We start from the raw sequence: 22296 nt of genomic DNA, 5'->3' as shown, positions 1-22296 counted from the left end.
ACCAAATATTAAGAAAGCTGCGATACAAGAAACTACATTTTGTGAGGATATCATTACTCTTTCTACATCTACTTGAGGTCTTATATCATCGATCTACACTATACTTATTCACATCTACTGTATACAACATACAACCAAGGTACTTTTCAGCTTCGGAAATAGATGGGGGGTGTACAATTTCTGATACTCAATGGTCTGAAATATGGTTTAGAGCATCATCATCCATTTGTACGCTTCATATGAAAAATTCCTATAAAGTTCTTTTTTGTTGCTATTTGGTACCTTACAGATTAAAACAAATTTATCCTATAGCTTCAGACAGATGTTGACGTAACTGTTCCATGGAAGGTTCATTTTATGGTGGTCTTGCTCCAAAATACAAACCTTTTGGATACAAGTTTTAGAAATCATAAAGGAAATGACTGGTTTTAGTCTCTAGTTGGATCCTTTAGTGGTTTTGTTGGGTGCAGTAGAAGTGGAAAAAGTATGTCCTTAAATCTAACTCTAGTTTTCTAATCACACATTTATTATTAGTCGCCAGATTGTGCATTGCTTCTAACTGGAAGAATGTATCGGCACCAAATATGACACAATGGTTGACTAGAGCATGGGAGATATGTGCTTTAGAGCAGAGGTCCCCAACTCCAGTCCTCAAGGACCACTAACAGTGCAGGTTTTACAGATACCCCTGCTAGAGCACAGGTGGTTCAGTCAAAATGATTGGGCCACCTGTGCTAATGAGAGGCTATCCTTAAATCCTGCACTGTTAGCGGTCCTTGAGGACTGGAGTTGGGGACCTCTGCTTTAGAGAGCATAACTTTTTCCATACGACAAAAACACTCTAAATTAATGGATATTTAGTTTCCTTTCTTGTCTTATTTGGAAATACATAACTCTACCATAACGAGACCAGGTGATGCTTGGAGTTATAGTATATAGATTATAAAAATTATTTAAAAATATATATATTCTTTTTTTCTTTCATATAAATGTACAGATCTATTTATTCTGAACTGAACAGGTCTCAGATATCGGGATGGTGTCTTTTTTTTGTTTTGTGGCAATATCTGGTGTTTTTGCAAGGTTCTTAGATACTATATGATCTATGGTGTGTGGTGGGCGGGTTGTGGCAGTGTAGGGGTATAGTAGTTATCGAGAAAAAAATTTCCCCATGAATTATTGTATTTATATTGTTTCAGATTATTCAAAAACTAATAAAAAGATTTTTTTAAATGGCATTAAGAGCTGAATAAAAACAAAACAAAACAGTATTATCTAATACTACAGAACGGATTATTTTGAAATCATATGAGATTTCCCAAGTTTTGATGTTTAAACACAAACGGAACTATACACAATTAAATAAACAAAACATGTAGGTATCCTTACTTTCTTTCTAGATGCATCAAGATTCCCTGTAAATCCTGTAAATCCATTCTGCTTCTTCTAAAACAGCACAAAAAAATCTGTCTTTTCCAGTAGATGTGAGGAAAAGGATGACTACTATCCAAGAATGAGTAGAAGATGGAGGAATTAGTAATGAATCTCAATGCATTTTGACCTTCCAATTTCATACATTGTCATATTGATACCGTAAAATCAGAGATCGTTTCTTAGTCGTTGGATAAAAATAGAGATATTTATTAAATTATGAATTAAAATGTTATAGTTCATTTAGTGTGTGTATATTTAAAAGGGAATATTGTATCTTTAATACGTGTACTATGAGAACTGCAAATACTTTAGACGTTATTTCACATCGTCTGAGATGATACAATATTTCAGAAAAATATTTTCAACAAAATGGCGCTAAAAGCAATTTTGTCAAAAAAAGTGACGCCTGAGTATAACATCCATTTTGCTGTGTTGTGCGGCAACTTTATTTTTACTACAAAATAAGATGCCGCTGCGGGGTGGAGTTAGAGACAGAGTTTGGAGGTTGTCGGTGGCACAGATATGTAAATGATATGTATAAAAAGAATGTACACGTTTGTTCGTCAAAGATCGGTGAAAATAATATCCTTGGCTTTAAAGACAATTGCAGGTGGATGCAAACAGTTCTTAATGTATTCATATGTATGAACTCAAAGCACACCATACAAATAATAAAAAAAATACGCCAAATATAAGTGCATAAATTGTTACACACATACCAACATAGGCCGCCAATAATTGTAGGTAAGAAATCAATTTTTTGACTCAATGCGCTCTTCCAAAAAACAAGTCTTTATACATAAACCCTCTGACTCGCTAGTAAAGAACAGCTGCAGAGCAAATATTTGTAAAACTCTCCTACTAAATCTTGAAGGCAGCTTGAATCTAACCAGTGAAACATAAATAAACTGGCTGATGGCAATATGAGGAGAAAGTCTTTGTAATGTGAAAACAGATGTCACTATGAAGTTTTCAGAAAGAGACATCTCTCCAGGACTTGCATGCATGGCCAACCAACTATTAAAAAAAGAAGAGGCTCTTTAGAGGTTATACTGGTAGCCGGAAAAATACATTTCACTATTTACTTTTTAGATAAGCTTTCCTTATGAGCATTCTGTCTAGGGTCTTGGGCTTAAAAAACAACAACATTGTTTACAAAATATTTAACATTGCGGAACCCACCCATCTAATTTGTTCTGTAACCGCCTCTAAATAAATAATACAATAGTGTGGATAATGCTATTGTTGTTACTGAAATTACTAGAGCATTGGGAATGGAAACACAAAACCAGAATGCAGATCTGGCAAAGGCCTGTTAGTGAAGATTAGCGTGACGGTATACTAAAGAAAATGCGTTGGGGAAGGTGGGAAAGACTAGAATTCAAGTATACAGTACAGTATACTGCTGCAAATCTCTGGAGATACACTTCTACTATCAGCATGTACCGTATATTACGAAGACCAACAAATGACATCACAAGGAGACATCATAGGCATCAACCCGTAAGGTACCTTATAACCAATTCACATGAACCTTATCACCAATTCACATGAACCTTATAACCCATTCACATGAACCTTATAACCCATTCACATGAACCTTATAACCCATTCACATGAACCTTATAACCCATTCACATGAACCTTATAACCCATTCACATGAACCTTATAAACCATTCACATGAAATTCACAGTTCATTCATGTTACGGTTTAGCAGCGCTAAGTATATTTGGGCCTATGTCATCAATACTGTCACAATCACAGTTTTATAGATTGATAGTGTGGGTGTTTTCTTCCTCCTGGTAGATGTTCTTAGATTAAGAGGAGCTTGAACTGTGTATTTAAAAGGAAGAGGTTCTCTGTAGGAGACATGAGCAAGTGAAGGAAATCTCCATGTTAGAGAGGAAGGTCAATGTCAGAGATTTCGGAGCACTTCCTAGCTTTGTTCTCACATCTGCCTAAGGTATCAAAGAGGACACTTAGAAACTAGGAGCACATTAAAAAAAATGGATCTGAGCTGAGATGCAGGTAATTAAATTGTGCTTTATTTAATAGCCAAGCATAGATAACCAGGAGAAGATTCTGTGCTGCTATAGTTTCAATATGTGAAGTCAGATTATCCCTGAATCATCAACACTCCATGATGGCAAATTTATGTTTGCAGAGACTAACAGGAATCCTCCCCAGATTAATCTGTGTATGCCATGTAGGGGTCAATTTACTGAAGTCTGCGGCAAAGCCACCCGCATAATGACAGCCCCAGATTTATCAAAGAGATGGGATTCCATTGAAAGTCAGTGGAGTTTTTCCTTTGATATATCTGGTGCAATTTTGCCCAATGTGTGTAGCCATCAGACAGTAGATAACTCCAACGCTTCTAGCATGGTAAACATACAAACGACACAGTTAACTGCATATTACAGCATGCAAAAATAAATGTCTGTACAATATGATAGTAACCTAACTAATGGTGTGGTTAATTCATGCATACTTTTTTAAAGATGCTGTTATCTTGGTTATATATCTACACATTCTAATTACTGAACCATAATAGGATAGCTGATAACTAAACCACAGAGAAATACGACTTGCGGCGGAAATGCAACTTACTCGGCCACTGTTAGCGAAGTAACAAAGTCAGTACCTATTCTGAAGACAATGACGTCTACAGGATTTTAAGACTGCGCTAATTGTTAGTCCAAATAAAAAAGGTATCACACAATATGTCCTCATTTACTCTGCATTAAGACAGCACTGAAGAATGTAAAGAAATCAGCTAACGTTTATTGTTAAGCAGCTTCCACCAATATAGAAATACATTTCCAGCCACATATTACAACACAGATCTACTTTGTTCTATGCCAGCACTAGCATCCCTACCCCTGCTATGCTTTGCATGTTTGCAAGTATGTTCACGCATGGTGACAGAATTCTGAGCCACAATCTGATTCACTTGGATAGCCGTCTCTTCAGATAACATTCCAAGACTGCAAGAATGATTAGGTTGGCATGCGTTTCCCATACCAAGTTACACTAATGTATAGCCTTCTAGTCTTCACCGCTTAGCAAATGACAAATTGGTTACTGAGAAATAAGACACAAAAAGGGGCTATTTAAAAGGTGCCACTCTCCAATTAGAGATTTATTATACATGTGTATGCAAGTAATCATCCTTAACTCAGATGCACCGATACTGTGAGATTTCTTTCTCTATTTTGTTGGCTATTTAAAGGTGCAGTGCCACATACAAACAAAATGAACTAATGATAGTGATGAGATTTATAGGTTGAATCTAGATGATTGGTACGTGATAAAATAATTCTATTTTGTCCTGGAATTGTTTGTTCATATTTTAACCAGGAGTGTAAAGTGAGTTTTAGTTGAATGTTATCGCTCTTATCTGTTTCCTTGTTGCATAGTATGTCTGGCTCCTTAGCTTAATGGTGCTCAGAGGTGCAGAGGACTTGAATAAATTGAATTACCCTTCGTGGAGCAAGGCAGATTGGCAATTAGCCTCTCCTATAGAATGAATGAAAGGACATTTTTCATATATTCATAATGACCTAGGATGACCTACTCAATCTCTGAAAGGTATCTGTGTCATACAGGGATATGTTTGTGGTGAAACTCAGGGGAACCGAGTTGTGGTGTAACTCAGGGGAGCCCAGTTATGGTGTAGCTCAGGGGAGTCGAGTTGTGGTGTAACTCAGGGGAGCTGGGTTGAGGTGGAACTCAGGGGAGCTGGAACTCAGGAGAGCTGGGTTGAGGTGGAACTCAGGGGATCTGGGTTGAGGTGGAACTCAGGGGAGCTGGAACTCAGGGGAGCTGGGTTGAGGTGGAACTCAGGGGAGCTGGGTTGAGGTGGAACTCAGGGGAGCTGGGTTGAGGTGGAACTCAGGGGAGCTGGGTTGAGGTGGAACTCAGGGGAGCTGGGTTGAGGTGGAACTCAGGGGAGCTGGGTTGAGGTGGAACTCAGGGGAGCTGGGTTGAGGTGGAACTCTGGGGAGCTGGGTTGAGGTGGAACTCAGGGGAGCTGGAACTCAGGGGAGCTGGGTTGAGGTGGAACTCAGGGGAGCTGGGTTGAGGTAGAACTCAGGGGAGCTGGGTTGAGGTGGAACTCAGGGGAGCTGGGTTGAGGTGGAACTCCGGGGGCACCTTTTATTGAGTTCTGGCAACTTTCAGAGGGAATCAACAAGAAACTCCATGTGGTGATTTTAAAATTATTAAAATGATTATGAATGTGGCTGGAATACCAATTGGGAGTGAATACATGCTTTCTCTGCCCCATTTATTTTATGTAAAGCTATTTTTTTTATTGTACAGCAGATTGCCCCTATTAAAACAACAGCGGTGGCATCAGTTCCATTTGGTTTTGCTTAGGGTTGTGCCATTGCAGTTTAAAGCTTACTACCATCACTGAACAGCCGTCTAATAGAAACACTATTCACGATTACATATTCACTATTCAGCGGGGGTTTTCAAAGCTCCTTTGAAGTCACAATATGCATTAAACTACAATGACTATATATTTGCAAGCATATTCAAGTGGCCTCACAATGTGGGTGGCAACTCTAACAAGTGATGTTGGCAGATGTGCTTGTAGCTCCTGCAATGCAAAGGACAGTGCACAAAGTAAGTGTAGTTAAAAAGGGAAAATTATTGTATAAACATGGGGGGGGGGGGGGAAGATAGTTAACCCTTTCTCTGCCAGCCCTTGGCAGTGCAGCCCCCACCCCAGCCTCTAAATGGTTAAAGTGGTACATGAAATAAGTGCATAATGGCTACAAAAGCTTTCAAAGGCGTTATCACACGTCCCACATTATGGTTCCCTGTATATTAAAACAAACCGGAGACAAAACTAAACCAGATAAGAAACTTAACATGCAAAAGTTTCCAGGCCATGGTAAAGATGCCAGCGCCGATTTCAGTGTCAAAGATCCCAGTCAAAAGGGACTCTGCTCAATGCTTTGTTAACCGTAAAATAGCAGGTTACCAGATTGCCGTGAAGAGCCCCATTTGTGTGAGCCATCTTTCTTGTAAGGTTATTTGCAGTGTTTAATTTATTCCATCTGTTCCCTTTCTCAAAATGCAGAAAAGCGTGAGATTCGCTCCACTGAGCCCTAAATACGTCTGCAGTTAACCCTTTGTCTGCCAAATATACACAACTGCATAGGGCTTCTTAGAAATGCTTTTCTGGTCAAATTCACAGCCATAAAAAAAAAAAAAACTTCCTTTCATTAAAAATTAAATGCAGCAAATACATTTTTAAACAGTCATAGTAGCTTGCGAGTGGAAAGAACCAACATTCACGATGCTTAAAACCATCCATTTAACACCTTTACAATGCAATTAGGCAGCAGAAGACATACAAAGTGGCACTTCCAGCACACTTACCCTGTTCATTGCTAGCCTTAATATCATGCTAGCAAGCCCTGCAGTCCAACGAGACAGAGAATGAGAAACGAAGCAGCCAGTTAATACTCACAGTTTCTTGAGACTTGACATCATACACCGTTAGCTTTATTTTAGTTTCCTCGTAGATGGGATACTCCGAAGGAAACGTCACACCAGTCAGAAACAGTGGCTCTCTTGTTCCCTGTATAGCACAAGCAGACAGTCTGAGCTCAATAAGGTGGCAGCTGCAGGCAGCACAGAAAGACACTGTCACACAAGCATGCAGACAAGGGAGTGAAGGAGAAAAAAAAAAGGAAGGAAGGAAGAGAAAAGATATTGATTTCAAAGAACACTTTCTGTTCCTGTCCAAAGACTAAAATTGCCAACCTTTCTTAATCTAGCAGTTAAGCGTTCGGAAACTCAATCGTGCTGAAAAGAGGTGCTTTTGGAAAACACAGGAGTCTAGCAGGCGGCAATAAAAGAGTGAATGTGTATCTGTCAGCGTCCATCAGTATTGTTATTAGTGTGCAGAAATAAAACAGTTTATTTCCTATGCCAGTCTGTTTATAAAAGTGTTTCCTTAGGGCCAGCTGTCACTGTGCTTTGTGTCTCTTTTGAGGGGACGCGTGCTGTAATTTGTACAAACAGTCAGGAACTCTGCTGATTAAGCCACACCATTGAATGCAGCTATAATGACAGCAGCATTTGAGGGATTAAATCCATGAAGCAAAATATTCAGCTGACAATGATATCTATTTCTACAAACCCTGTTGCTGTCAGGTTCACATACAGATTAATCTTTGTTCTTGACAGTGGTTTTCCCCCCCTTCCATTCAGGCTATTTTATAACACTCAGTTGACCTAAATACCCCTACAAGAACATCTGTTTTAAAATACGATTAATAATTTTCTCATATGCATTGGGACATTTCATTCATCTGGACACCAAAGATATATTCTTAGACAGCGTTGTGAAACAATTACTGGTTATCAAAATGTTACTCTTCACTTTTAAAGGTGCAGTCCTTGCGGCTATGCTTTATTAAAAAAAAAAAGAAAAAAAAAGTATTTATTTTAATAGGTTTGAAAGCATGGGGTCCCCGAAGCTCTGGGGGGACCCCCTGCTTCCTGAGATAAGCAACTCCTTATGGGGTGCCGGTATCGCTTTTCAGTTTAAATGTCCCGGTCAGGCGGGTCATTAAGAAGCCGCAAGGGATGACGTCACTGCTTCCTCTTGGCATTTAAGCTGCCGTGTTGTGAACTCCTACTGGCACACGATACGGAGGTAAATATCTCTGGAAGCAGGGGGTCCCCAGAGCTGAAATCAATGTGGTTCCTCTCCGGAGACCCCCTTCTTCAAACCGATTAAAAAAAAATATTTTTTTAAAAAGCATAACCGCAAGGACGGCTCCTTTCACAGACTAGACTAAAATTATATTTAATTATTGCTTGTAAACGTGAACTCAATGCGGTGATTGCTATGTGGAGACAGTACAGGTATAGATTTTATGTGGTGAAATGAAGTGTAGTTACAAAGTTTTTTTTTATTAAAAGGTAATTATTGATTAAGCCTTGGAGGTCATTTATGAAGATGATTTGAATATAATAAGATGCTCTAAGTTTGAGCGCGCTAGATATGGATATGTATGAAATACTACATTCAACTATTATATTTTATAATACATAGGATGCTACCTCATATGAATGCTATACGTTACACACACTAAATGTATGCTATATAATATTGGTTATTTGGGACGGTTGTTAGCTTTTAATCTTCTTAGCAGAGCGGTAGGTTGTCTTTCTACCACTCATTTATTCTTACAAGGATGTGTCAATTATTTGTAATTAACTGTTTGACTCAAGTTGTTGCACGGAGATAAACACGATTGACTGTTTAGATACGCATGCGCTTATAGTGATGGTGACAGCGACGCAATGTCGCGTCAAAACAAATGCATTGCCGCCGTCGTGTGCGCTTATAGTAAGCGCGACACGACGGCTTGGTCGCGATCGCTGGAAGTCATCTCAATTTGATTTTTCCAGCGACTGTAGCCTGACGTCATTGACACTATAAGTGAAGCTTTAGGACAAGGGTGATCAACTACAGTCCTCAAGCCCTGCCTTCCCCAACATGTCAGGTTTTCAGGATGTCCCTGCTTCAGCACAGGTGTCTCAATCAGTCGCTGCTTCAACATATGTGGCTCAATCAGTTCAGCACAATTAGATTGTAAGCTCTGTGGAGCAGAGACTCCATTTCCTAAATGTTAGTTTTATGTCTGAAGCACTTCTTCCCTTTATGTGTTATTTGTATTATTTGTTATGTATATGATTGTCACGTGTATTACTGCTGTGAAGCGCCATGTACATTAATGGCGCTATATAAATAAAGACATATATACATACATACAAGTGACTCAGTTGTGCAAGAGTAGCAAATCATGTTAGCTTATTTGTTCCACTATTATACTGTCTTTATTCTTGTGTGGAGTGAAGATATTTTACCATAAGGTAAGCAAATGATAACCTAATGAAATCAATTGTTTGACCAATAACTTGTGAGTCTGGACATTTAAAAAAAAGAAGAATGATGGCATTGTTTAAAATAAAATATAGTTGATATCATTCTGGTCACCTTTGTGCAATGGGAGGTTTTATGTGAAGGTTTGTATTTGGAAAGTAATCTCTTGTGGCAGAAGGGAAGACTGAACAGCATATACTGTAAAACCAAACACATTCCAAATACCCCAATCCCATAGTCAAACACTAGAAGAAGCTTTATGACTGCAATGCAAACGCAGCAACACAAAATCAACTTTTAATAAGTCCCAAGAGGGCTAGTCGGAACTGCCTATATATTCCTGGAGGACAAGCAAAGAACACAAAATGTGAGCCAGGCATGAAATTCCCCCAGCAGGAGCCAGAAGAGGCCAGACGATTTTACTATAGGCAGACTATATGGGAACATAGATTTAGCATTTAAAAGGTGCATTACCACATGGTTACATATTTTAGAGTTACATGTGGAAGCTGGGGGCTAGCCTAAAAGCATTTTTTTTTTATTTATTTTTTTAATTTACCCTGTTCCAGTGCTCTTCTAAAACACTCCACAATCTTCTCCCACCCAGGTTAACTTCAGAAGTTCAAGACCAATCCCAATCAGTAACAAGAATACTACACAGCTGTCTCAGTATTGGTTGTCTTGCTGGCCATGCCGTAACAGGCAGCCACATCGGAAAGGGACAATTAGCAATGGTCAGTTTACTGCGGCCGTTCAGCCATTTAGGGACAGTTTGCGTTGTTTCGCTGAGGTAGGGGTTACGGTTTGTCGGGTTTCAGATTTGGGTTTAAGGTTAGGTTAGGGGTTAAAGTGACGATTACATGCAGTAGCAAATTATCCTTGTGGCCAAATGTCCTAGCGGTGAAACGGCTACAGCTAAACAACCTCGGATAATTCTCCTAGATGCAAGCCATATTGTGCTTCCATGGGGATATTATCCCGTAGGGTTAATGAATATGAATTGAGCTCCCAAAAGTAAGGCCAAGCAGAATGGATTGCTGTCTTAACCAAGAAATAATGCTGCTGTGCTCCATGAAGAGGAGAGCTAAGAATGTCCTCAGGATGTCTCCTTGGCTGCCGCTGAATATTAACATCTACAGTATAATTACTAAGCACTTTGGAATCTAATTTGGATGAAAAGGACAATACACCTGTGGAGTATTTAACAAATCTTAAATCCGGCAACGTCTGTTAGGACAACCCAGCAGCAATCTTAGTAACTCTTTCAGTACTGGCGAGATCAGCTATACCAGGGGTGTCAACTCTAGTCCTCAAGGGCTACCAACAGGTCAGGTTGTCAGGATATCCATGCTTCAGCACAGGTGGCTCAGTCAGTGGCTTAGTCAACGACAGCACTACCTGTTCTGCAGCAGGGATATCCTGAAAACCTGACCTGTTGGTAGCCCTTGAGGACTGAACTTGCCCCCCCCTGAGCTATACGCTGCTGACAGCTAAGAGATTAAGGCCCACATTTACGAAGAATAACCATTGACTTCAAAGTGCTTTAAGGTGTCATCCAGCACCAGAAGTTGTCTAAGTGCAGAAGTCTGCTTAGGAATTATGGAACGAAATACCAAAGGCCAGAATCCACAGAGCTCCGTTAAGTTACTTACAGTGACATTAACCTAAGTTAAATTAATGTTAAGGCTTAACGTGTATCTTCAAAGGCCAATAATCTAACGCTAAATCCTGTTTTGACCGGAAAACAGCATTGTGTTCCCCCTAATGCTGTATATTCACAACGGTCCATCAATTAGGTAACACCTACACATCCAGACCCTAAAACAGGACTTTTATAAGAAGTGGACGGGTAACATAGCATTATTTTCCTCTTCTTCATTTTATTTTAGTTAAACACCTATTTCAGGGTTTGGATGGGGGTAACGCCGAGATATATTCACAGACACGTTATTGGAAGCTAATGCAAAGTTGCAGTACAATAACGTGACGAAAAGCCTATACTAATCAGTTCAACAATGGCCGTTGTTTTTGCATATACTTAGCTTTGTGGATATGAGTTAACCTGGGGGAAAATAACATCCGTTACTGATTTAGGTAGTGTGACGTTATGAGCCCTGACTTAACGGAGCTCTGTAGATTTGGTCCCAAGAGGGCAAACCACTTTAGCAAAGCTGAATGGTTAAACCCCTGTAGTGCCTGAGGGAACTTACATCACATTTGTCTGTAACATTTATTAAAGCTCTGATTTTCACCCATTGCACTATAAAACCTTCACAGCCACAGGGCAAGTCTGTCATAAAAATGAGTAGAACAAGAAACCATTTTATGACCAGACCCATTGCTAAGACTACTAAAGTGAATATCGGGAACTTGAGTATGACCACTAGCATGGTTTAGCAGACATGTCAACTGTCACTGCTTATGTGTGAGTCACCCAGATTTGTAGTATAACCAGTCTCATGGAATGCGAGTCTCACTAATAAAAATCCGGAGATTTCCATTGAAAGCAGCAATACTACATCCGTCTTTTTTTTATTATTTTAATATATAAAGCACTTGATAATGTATAATTCTACATTCGTACCTAAGCTGGTGATCCCGTTATAAATGTGTACAAATCCTGATTGTGTGCATAACATAGTGGCCGCCTGTTAGTTTAAATCAATCCTTCAGTGAGTGTAACTCAGCAGCTACAATGTATTCTTTTATTACTAAGGTAATTGTATTGTTACAGTTTGCAGCTCAATCTGCTGAGAATATTGGCAACAAATGATCACAAACAGGAAAGTGTTGCAAATATCTTGCACTGCTTGAGAGGTGGGCTATAGCCAGCGATAGAAATCAAAGAATGCTTTAAAACTCATTAAAAATGTCATTAAGAGTTGAATAAAAAATAATAATACAAAATGGGGGGAAAAAATGCAGTAAGTATTATCTAATACAGGGGTGTGCAAGATTGCAGAGGCCCCGCGCTCTCCCCAAGACATTTACATTACATGCCGAGGGATCGCGTGAGGCCTCTGCAACGTCCCTTACCTTGTCGGCACCTTGCGTGACCCCGCCACATAATTTGATGCAGAAGACAAAGTAAGGAGGGGGGGGGGGGCGATCAGGGGGAGAGAGCAGGCAGGGTGGCGCAGGGAAACGTTTGCGCACCTCTAATCTAATACTACAGAACTGATTTTTTTTTTTAATTAAACCCATACGATTTCATGTGTTGGTACTTGAAAAGGAATTTTTGGGGGAGTCTAGAATCATAAAAGCTCACTGACTTTGATCCATGCAGGATGACATCTCTAGGTTTAGCAAATTTGACCGTTTGAATAATGAGAAGAAAAAAAATTATATATATATATATATATAAAAGGCGGGGTTGCAGACCTGCCTAAGACATGCAGATGAGCATACAGTTGTATTTGCATATATATATATATACAGTGTTCGACAAACCTATACATTTGCTCGCCCCGGGCGAGTGGATTTAACCCCCGGGCGAGTAAATATTGGCCCAAGCAGCACATGTTTGGTACTAGGTGGCGAGTAGATTTTTTTTGTGTGGCGAGTAGACTTTTTGGTGATTTGTCATCCACTGTATGTGTGTGTGTGTATATATATATATATATATATATATATATATATATATATATATATAAATGTAACCCCTTGGCTGCCAGCCAGACAATGCTTATGGGGCCCCTCTGACAGCAAAAGGATTAAGAGAAAACAAGGTATGATCATTGAACCAAAAAAAGACTAAACATTGCTGAGCAATACAAAAGGAATGTGGCATAAGGTGTCAAGTGTATGGCAAAAATCAACGGGGACTGTACAATCGCTGCAGTATAAAAAATGCAATTGGCACTGAAGAGGTTGCAGAGAAAAATCTGGGTCAATCTTTAAGTAGCAAATTAATCTCGAAATCATACATTTCGGCTACTGGAGCACGCCAGAGAGTATAAAAGAAAGAGCTAAAGCACTCAGATCTGTAGCAGGCTGTTTAAACCATTCACTTGCAGAGGAGCTGAAGGTTCACATGCTGCCAACCAGATTAGCACTCAGCTGGAAATCTGCGTCAATAGGAAGCACGCTGGGCACATCCCCTCCCAGTTTATATGCCTAAGGAATTGCAAATGTGCCTCTTCAAAAGGCATGTAAGGCTCCATAAACTTTTTTCCCCCACTATTTCATATTTTTTTTTTTTTTGCTCTACAGTTACATTTTCCTTACAGCATTTAAAGGTGCTCTGCAATTCCCTTCCTGTCTGGCACTACACTCCCAGACTTCCTTGTTCCACCTCCTCCCCCACCCAGCTCAGTCACCAAGCATGTAACCCCAAGCATGTAACCCCAAGCATGTAACCCCAAGCATGTAACCCAGTGTTCCGAACCATACGCAGTCATTATACATACCCTCTTCTTCATATTTTGCAACCTTTATAACTGTACAAAGCCTTCCAATAAGTTAAAGTTAGAACAAAACTACAACCGACGGGGAAAAGTAAAACAGCTAGAGGGGGTCTGGATGTCTACAGCTAAATTATCCTGCGAGCTAAAGCTAAGAAATCAATGGTTTGCCCTTGAGAGAGCAGATAATCCTGCAGCCAAGGCGAACGTGGGTCTCAACAACTACAGTAGCTGCTGCTGTGCAGAACTGAGCATAGCATGGTCATGATAAGGCAAGTTTGTATCTGATGGTGGCTTTTCCCCTGGCACAATGCCACGACATGCATACTTCTCGATGCTGTTGCTGGGAGTCCTAACTTGCCCCAACTCAGCCTCAGCAATGCAAGGATGGGGAAGAGAAACAGAAACACTCACCTCCACTATTTCAGTGTTAGCATATCGGGTTACACTTTGCTCTCCCGGACGTGTCACTGAGATCTGCACGAACGTGTTGAGTTTTCGATCACGGGCAGTGGCCAGCAGATCCTTGCATGCTGCAAAGTGGCAAGTGAGAGAGGAAAAAAGACCAGTGAGAGGAAAAAAAAGATCAGCGTAAAAAAAAAAAAACACCCCACAAATGCAAGGAAAATTCACAACAGGATGAAACAGATGAAGCTGTCTGAATTACATCTCTGGAGACGGAGCTGATTTAGCAGAGGAAGTCCCTTGGAGTTACCTTTGTAGACATAGGAAGTCACATGCTATACTGTGGCTGAGGATTCATTTTCTCTAGCAGCTCCGCAAGGCTTCCCTGCCCGAGGTACAACACTGGTGTGCAACTTGCAAGCTAATCTGCACCGACACACAGGCAAATATACCCGCATTATTCAGACCGAATAAGTACATCAGTTTTGACCTAATTCACTTTGAAAACCTCATCACGCCGTGTCACTCACTTACTGTAGCATTCGCTTTGCTGACTTTCCAGCAATTAACTACTAGCAAAATCTCTACAGTTAAAATGTTACTGATTAACAGATAGGATGTCAAATGCCGAAAGCAATACTGTATATTATTTATTTATAAAATATTTTACCAGGAAGTAATACATTGAGAGTTACCTCTCGTTTTCAAGTATGTCCTGGGCACAGATATATCTATTTATCTGAAAGTGTATTGCAGTGTCAATCTGAACAAGCAACATATTAGTATCAATAGGGAAATGTGTGTGTTACAATATATTATATATATATATATATATATATATATATATATATATATATATATATATATATATATATATATAAATATATATATATATAAATATATATATATCACGTGTAGAATACATTGTGCACTTTTCCCCTGGCACAATGCCATGAAATACACACTTCTCGATGCTGTTGCTGGGAGTCCTAACTTGCCCCAACTCAGCCCTAACATTTTTAAAAGTGGCAAAAATAGTTTTTTTTTTTAAATTCTTTTAAACATAGATCGGCATTTCAGTCCTTTGTCTAGTGGATCGAAACGTCGATCTATGTTATAAAAGAATAAAGGAAATCTTTTTGCCACTATATTAAAGAGCCTGTGAGTGCCTCCTCTTTCTACAGTTGTTTATGTATGCTCCACGAGTGCCCCCAGGCCAGATAACTAATTCACGAGTGCCGCTCCAATGCAACTGTATGTATGTATATAAAACGGAAATAGCCGTGTTAATCCCATTGCGATAGTGCAGAATAAATGAGTACTTCAGTATTGTCACCATTCACATGTCTTAAGCACGTCTGCAACCCTGCCTTTCACCATTATCCCCAGCATACAGTGCTTCCACTGCAGCAAGGGATTCTGGGAAATGAAGCACACCATGTGACACACACATCAGCTAATCTGTTTGCTGAAACTGTACAGCAGGGGTGCGCAGTTTTTAACTTGCGCCCCCCCTGCCTCGCACCCCCTCTACTCCTCGGCTCCAGCGTCAAATGACATCACAGGGTCATGTGACCATGGCAACGTGATGTCACGTGACCCCGCGGCGTCATTTGATGTCTTTTGCCATGGCGACGCATCGCCGAAGATCAGGTAAGTGAAGCTGCAGAGGCCTCAGGCGGTCCCCCTGGCATATAATTTAAGTGCCTTGGGGGAGAGCGCGGGACCTCTGTAGCCGCCGCGCCACCCCCCCCCCTCTTGAAATTCTCCCGCCCCACACTTTGCGCACCGCTGCTGTACAGTATGAAGCTGCTTTCTGTTTAAAGCTGCTGGCTAATAAAGACTACATTTATGTCTCCTAAAAAAGGTCTCTGATGTTTTACCCTCTGCACACATCTCCTACAGACTCCAATTATATTAGTAAAGATTGTTTTTTTCTTTTATTGCCTGGAACTAGCCCATAAAAGCAGCAATGCCTCCAATAATCAAATATTTACAGTATATATTGTTAACCAAGCCTAAACTGGTGGGAGACAACAATTGGCGTGCCAGTTTTTTGTGCTGTCGCCAGTGGTGAATTTGGAAAATCCGCTACCCCTAAGCACTTGCCTGTGGCAGCCACCTTCTTGCTGCCGCCCTCCTCCTTCCGAATCGCAGTGTCACCAACGTGATTTCAACGCGGAGTCACGTTGCCATGGCAATGAGACGCCGTGTGACGTCACGTTTGTGGCATCCGCAGCGTCATTTGATGCTGAGAGTCGGGAGGAGGGCGGTCACAAGGAGGCGGCCACCACAGGCAAGGGCCTTCCCATCAGGCCCGAGAGCGCGACATCTGTATTTTTGCTACACCAAAATGTTGCCACCCTAGGCCTGGGCCTATCAAGCCTAATGAGAAATCCAAGACCTCGTAGTCACCTGGATATGTTGGAGTAATAACTCGTACAGACACACCCCGCATTATATATATATATATTATATATTATATATACAGGCATACCCCGCATTAACGAACGCAATGGGACCGGAGCATATATGTAACTATGTATATACAGGCATACCCCGCATTAACGTACGCAATGGGACCGGAGCATGTATGTAAAGTGAAAATGTACTTAAAGTGAAGCACTACATTTTTCCTACTTTTCGACGCATGAACCGTACGGCAATCGTCTCATACGTGCATAACTGATGTAAATAACACATGTGTAAAAGGCTCTATAGTCTCCCCACTTGTGCACAGCTCTGGTACAGGTAGGGAGCCGGTATTGCTGTTCAGGACGTGCTGATAGGCGCATGCGTGAGCTGCCGGTTTCCTATTGAGCGATATGTACTTACTCACGAGTGTACTTAAAGTGAGTGTCCTTAAACCGGGGTATGCCTGTATATATATATATATATATATATATATATATATATATATATATATACACGAGTTATTACTCCAAAATATCCAGGTGACCACGAGGTCTTGGATTTCTCATTAGGCTCATTAGGCTTGATAAAGGTCCTGTCTCTAGGACCGAAACGTCGGTGACTGTGCCTGCTTTTGAATACATTTTTTGTCATTACCAAGTGTGCTGCCTCTTCCTTACTTTGTGTTCCTTGGATTTCATGGTTTGCCTGGTAAGGAGCCTTTCATATACAGGCGGTCCTCGGTTATCCGACGCAATGCGTTACTCAAAATGGCGTCGGATAGCGAAGCGTCGTAAAGCGAAACCCGTTTTCCCATAGGAACACAGTTTAAATTAAACGTTCCGTTCCTGAAGGCATTTTTAATGCTAAAATACACAGAAAATGTTACTCAAGCAATAAGATATGCAGCACACACATAGATTATGATGTAAACATTATATTTATTGATTACAGAACTGTAAAATAAAACTATAAAAATAAAACTATGCTGTATTCTGTACAGAAATGTACACGAGCAAAAAAAAAAACACATCAATTATTGGAGGAAGATGAATGGGGGGGGGGAATCTTCAATAGACAACGGACTTTTTGGAGGTGATGTAGGTGGAGTTGAAGGTTTCGGCCTCTTGAAGAACCTCTTCATTGAAGTCTGGACAGATCCTTTCCTTTTCTGCGTGTAGATCTCTCTATAGCAGCTGATTTGGTTAGACACCCCACGACTGACTGTTGAACTCCGTTCAATGTTAGGGTCATTGTCCTCAAATATGGCCAGTGCGCTATCAATGTGCTTGAATGCCGCAGCCAACATTTTGCTAGACAAAGATTTACGTGGCTGTGGCTGTGCCACATCAGCAGATTGGTGGGCCTCCTCTTCAGCAATTTTTTGCTCCTCTAATTGCATGAGGTCTTCATTGCTCAACTCGTTAGAATGTGAGGCGAGCAACTCCTCAATATCCTCGGTTTCCACCTCCAAGTTGAGATCTCTGGCCATTTGCACAACAGTTTCTGTAACTTCTGCAACAGTCTCTGTAAGGCCTTGGACATCAGACACAAAATCCGGGCACAAATTACGCCAAACTCCGTTTAGATTGGATTGTTTCACCTCATTCCATGCCTCTCCGATGTTTCTCACTGCATGAAGAATGTTGTAACCCTTCCAAAATTCTTTTAGGGTTGGACCACCTTCCACATCGGTTGCTCTGATGGCCTGGGCAAATGTTCGCCTAAGATAGTAGGCCTTGAAGGAAGCGATAACACCCTGGTCCATCGGCTGTATCAGTGAGGTGGTGTTGGGGGGCATGAACACCACCATGATGTTTGGATGATGGTCATCCAGGTACACGGGATGGCCAGGAGCATTGTCCAGGAGCAGCAACGCTTTGAAATCGAGGTTCTGGTTCATGCAATATAATTGCACAGTCGGAACAAATTGATGCTGGAACCAGTCCTCAAAAAGGCTCCCTGTTACCCATGCTTTACGGTTGGACTTCCAAATCACTGGAAGTGTGTGCTTTGCATAACCCTTGAATGCCCTAGGGTTTTCTGCATGATAAACAAGCAAAGGTTTTAGCTTGAAATCACCTGCAGCATTTGAACCAAGCAGAAGAGTCAGCCTGTCCTTTGCAACTTTAAACCCGGGCATAGATTTTTCCTCTCTTGCAATGTAGCTTCTACTGGGCATTTTCTTCCAGTAGAGCCCAGTCTCATCAACATTGAACACTTGACGTGCGCAATAGCCACCGTCCTCTATAATTTTGGCCAATGTAACAGGGAAGGTTTTAGCTGCCTCCTCATCAGCACTAGCAGCTTCACCGGTCACTTTAATGTTATGCAAGTTTGCCCTCTCTTTAAACCGCATAAACCAGCCCTTACTTGCAGTGAACGTTTCCTCAGTGGCCCCTTCTCCATGCTGTTGCTTAATGTCCTCATACAGACTCAAAGCCTTGGCCTGAATTAAGGCTAAACTAATGGGCACATGACGCTGGGATTGATCTTCCAGCCATATGATGAGGAGTTTTTCTACCTCAGCAATATGCCCAGCACGTTGCCTTATTGTCGTACCTTGCATAGGTGCTGAGCCCTTGATCTGTTCCAGGATTCTTGCCTTGTCTTTTATTATAGTCACAATAGTTGTGCGAGGTATATCCAAGGAACGTCCAATTTCTGTGTTCGTCTCTCCTTTCTCAGAGCGCTTTATTATGTTTTGCTTGGTCTCCAAAGTTATAGATTTTCTATTCCTTTTTGGAGTAACAGCACTTTGCTTTTTGCTTTGATCAGCCATGGTTTAGGGCCTAAAATACACCACCAAACCTTCACACAGACTGTTCAGAATGATCTCCTTAGCCTGCAGCCGTCTGGTTGTTCATTTGTAGCAATTTTTTAAAGCGTCGTAAGAGCGTCGGATAAGCCGTTCGGGCGTCGTAAAACGGGCCATAGGGATGCATTGACAAGCGTCGGATAAGCCGTTCGTCGTAAAACGAAGCGTCGTAAAACGAGGACCGCCTGTATATATATATGAGACACCATCTTTTAATAACGTAAGTTCTTACAGTAAAATCTAGTGAACACTGGGTCTGTTATTACCCATAATATACCACTGTGTTTTCTGTTTTTCTCTTCTTTGCTCACATGATTGGAATTATTACCTGAGTCAACGCGCTGGAGGACATTTCTTTTTCTGCTAATGAGAAATCCACCACTGGCGGTCTCAGTAGGTCCTCCTCATAAAAAGGAGTACATTGCTAGCAGCTATTCTTATTTCCAGTGCCAGGGTCATAAGTCCATATCTCCAGAACTGAGTACTTTTAGTTAGGTCAGCGGTGCGCAAACAGGGGGCACGCCCCCCAGGGGGTACGCGAGACTGACTGCGGGGGGTGCGGGTTTTACGGAGGCCCAGCGCGCTTCCCGAAGGCACTTAAATGAAGTGCCCAGGAAGCGGTGAAGGCCTCTGTAAGGCTACGACCCCACTGTCAGCGCTGCACGTGCGTCTGCCAGGCTGGCGGCGCATGCAGCCAAGTTCTCCGGTCTGCAGTGAGCTGCAGGGGAAAAGGGGGGGGCGTGACAGGGGAGTGACGGGGGCGCGGCCATGATGTCACCCGGCAGGATCACCCTCTGGCTGAACCGCCGGTTGCGTGGCCTAGCGCTCTGTCACTAGGTCGGATCTCAATTTTAATGTATGTCTGAAAAACTCACCGCGTAGCGGCCGCCCCTTGCAGCGGGCCCGGCCCCATTGAGTGTCCCTGCAGCCATAGTGGATGCTGCAGCAGCCAGCGGGGACCAAGCCTAAACCTCACTTACCTTGGCTCCGGCAACTTCTTAGACGCGTCACCATGGCAACATGACGTCATGATGCCGGAGCCGAGGTAAGGGGAGGGGGGGGCGTGGAGAGAGGGGAATTGCCGGCAGGGGGGCGCAGGGAAAAAAGTTTGCACTTCCCTGGTTAGGCCACTCATTGACCCCCTGCCATTTCTGAATTGTCCTCAGGTGTTCCGATTCATCCTGTTTTGCAAGAATTCTTCCCCTTCTCATTCCCCAATCCCTCTCCCAATTTTCATATATTTCCCCCTCAACTGCATTCCTGTTTCAAGATCTGTGGATCAAGCCCCTCCTTGTTTCTGGAGGCGCTGTTGATATTCTACCTGCAGACGAAAGCCTTCTTTCCGCTATAATTGGGGAGGAAACTAAAAAAACAACATCTGTATCAGTTGGACGGTGATGGATGGGAAGCAATGCTGCATATTTTGCTACATATGGCCAGTTCACCAATATTTTTTGTGGGAAAAATTAGCAGTCTTTCAGGGCACTGCATTGCTAGCTGACAATTCGAAAGTCCCGTGAGCATTTTTGGGACACTCTGCAGTTACGGATTTATGTCATACACCTCATTTGAATCATCATGAATATTACTTGTTGCTTAGTTCGGAATTCACAACTGGCTACTTTATTTTCACTTACATGTATTTATAGTTTTTATCTCGTGCTGTATACACACACAACACCACTACAAATAATGGAAGTACTTCTGGACAAAATGAGTGCATCAGTTGTGCAGATGATTGACATTTAGTTTTAACGCCATTTAATGGGAGCAAGAGGTTTAATGGATAATGTAATATTTTAATGGTGTTTCCTTTCCCCTTTCTCTTCTTCCTTCCTCATTTTCCTTCAGATCTCCTATCGGAAATCTCATCCAGCCTGCAATTCCTTGGATTATTTCCAAAAGGCCACCTCTGGCAGGAAGCTTTGGTTTGCTGACCACTGTTCCAACAGGACTCAGCTGTGGGCCTTGCATAAAGGAAGTGTCACTTCATAATGGGACACCAGGTGTTTTTCTGTTTATCAGACATGTTCAGTAGTGTTACATAGTTACATAGTAGCTAAGGTTGAAAAAAGACGTACGTCCATCAAGTTCAACCTATGCTAAATTTAGACAACAGATACTTTATCCTATATCTATACTTACTTATTTATCCAGAGGAAGGCAAACAAAAAAACCCAGTGTTATATCATCCAAAGATATCTCATATGGGAAAAAATAAATTCCTCCCTGACTCCAAGAATTGGCAATCGGATTAATCTCTGGATCAACATCCTTCCCATGTTTACTTATTTGGTATATCCCTGTATACCTTTCCTATCTAAAAAAATGTCCAACCTTTTTTTGAACAAATCCATTGTATCTGCCATCACAGTCTCCATGGGCAATGAATTCCCCATTTTAACTGACCTTACTGTAAAGAACCCTTTCCTTTGTTGCTGGTGAAATCTCATTTCCTCCAACCTTAAGGGATGTCCCGAGTCCTTTGTAATGCCCGTGGGATGAATAGTTCTTTTGAAAGCTCCTTGTATTGTCCCCGAAAATATTTTCTCTTTTGTAATGTAAACAAATCTAATTTAGCTAGCCTCTCCTCATAAGTTAGATTGTCCATCCCCTTTATTAATTTGGTGGCTCTTCTCTGCACTCTCTCTAGTTCCATAATGTCTTTTCTAAGGAGTGGTGCCCAAATTGTAATTCTTTGTAATTGTAATTGTGTTCTTTTGTGAACTCCTCCAGCAAAAAAAGGGACCATTAAATGGTCTGCTGTTTTTTAACCTGGAATTGTAGACGTTAGGTGAATTTACAGATGTGATGGTATCTGCCACGGAGTATTCTGCATTCTGGCAGCATATAGGTTAGTAGTTCAGCAGTTTTCACCATCTAAAGACTTCCAGGCAGGTCACTGCT

The 22296-nt window shown here is 41.4% G+C and overlaps 1 protein-coding gene across 11 annotated transcripts in view; it reads right to left on the bottom strand.

Annotated features, from left to right (window-relative positions):
• The window catches only part of INPP4B (inositol polyphosphate-4-phosphatase type II B), a 484959-nt gene that overhangs the window by 402085 nt on the left and 60578 nt on the right, over positions 1 to 22296 (bottom strand). For 3 of the 11 annotated variants that reach the window (XM_075614672.1, XM_075614553.1, XM_075614562.1), the window contains exons 3-4: positions 14169 to 14287; positions 6922 to 7032 (exon numbers count right to left, since the gene is read on the bottom strand). In XM_075614672.1, coding sequence (XP_075470787.1) covers positions 6922 to 7032; positions 14169 to 14287 — 230 coding nt within the window. Of the gene's footprint in view, positions 1 to 6830; positions 6888 to 6921; positions 7033 to 7217; positions 7444 to 13760; positions 14066 to 14168; positions 14390 to 14469; positions 14710 to 22296 lie in introns of those variants that run through there. The other 8 variants (XM_075614586.1, XM_075614651.1, XM_075614643.1 and 5 more) reach the window with 8 other exon arrangements.

The sequence above is a fragment of the Ascaphus truei genome, chromosome 1 (assembly GCF_040206685.1).
Source record: "Ascaphus truei isolate aAscTru1 chromosome 1, aAscTru1.hap1, whole genome shotgun sequence".
In the NCBI taxonomy this organism is placed as follows: domain Eukaryota; kingdom Metazoa; phylum Chordata; class Amphibia; order Anura; family Ascaphidae; genus Ascaphus; species Ascaphus truei.
This window is presented reverse-complemented; position numbering and strand designations above follow the sequence as displayed.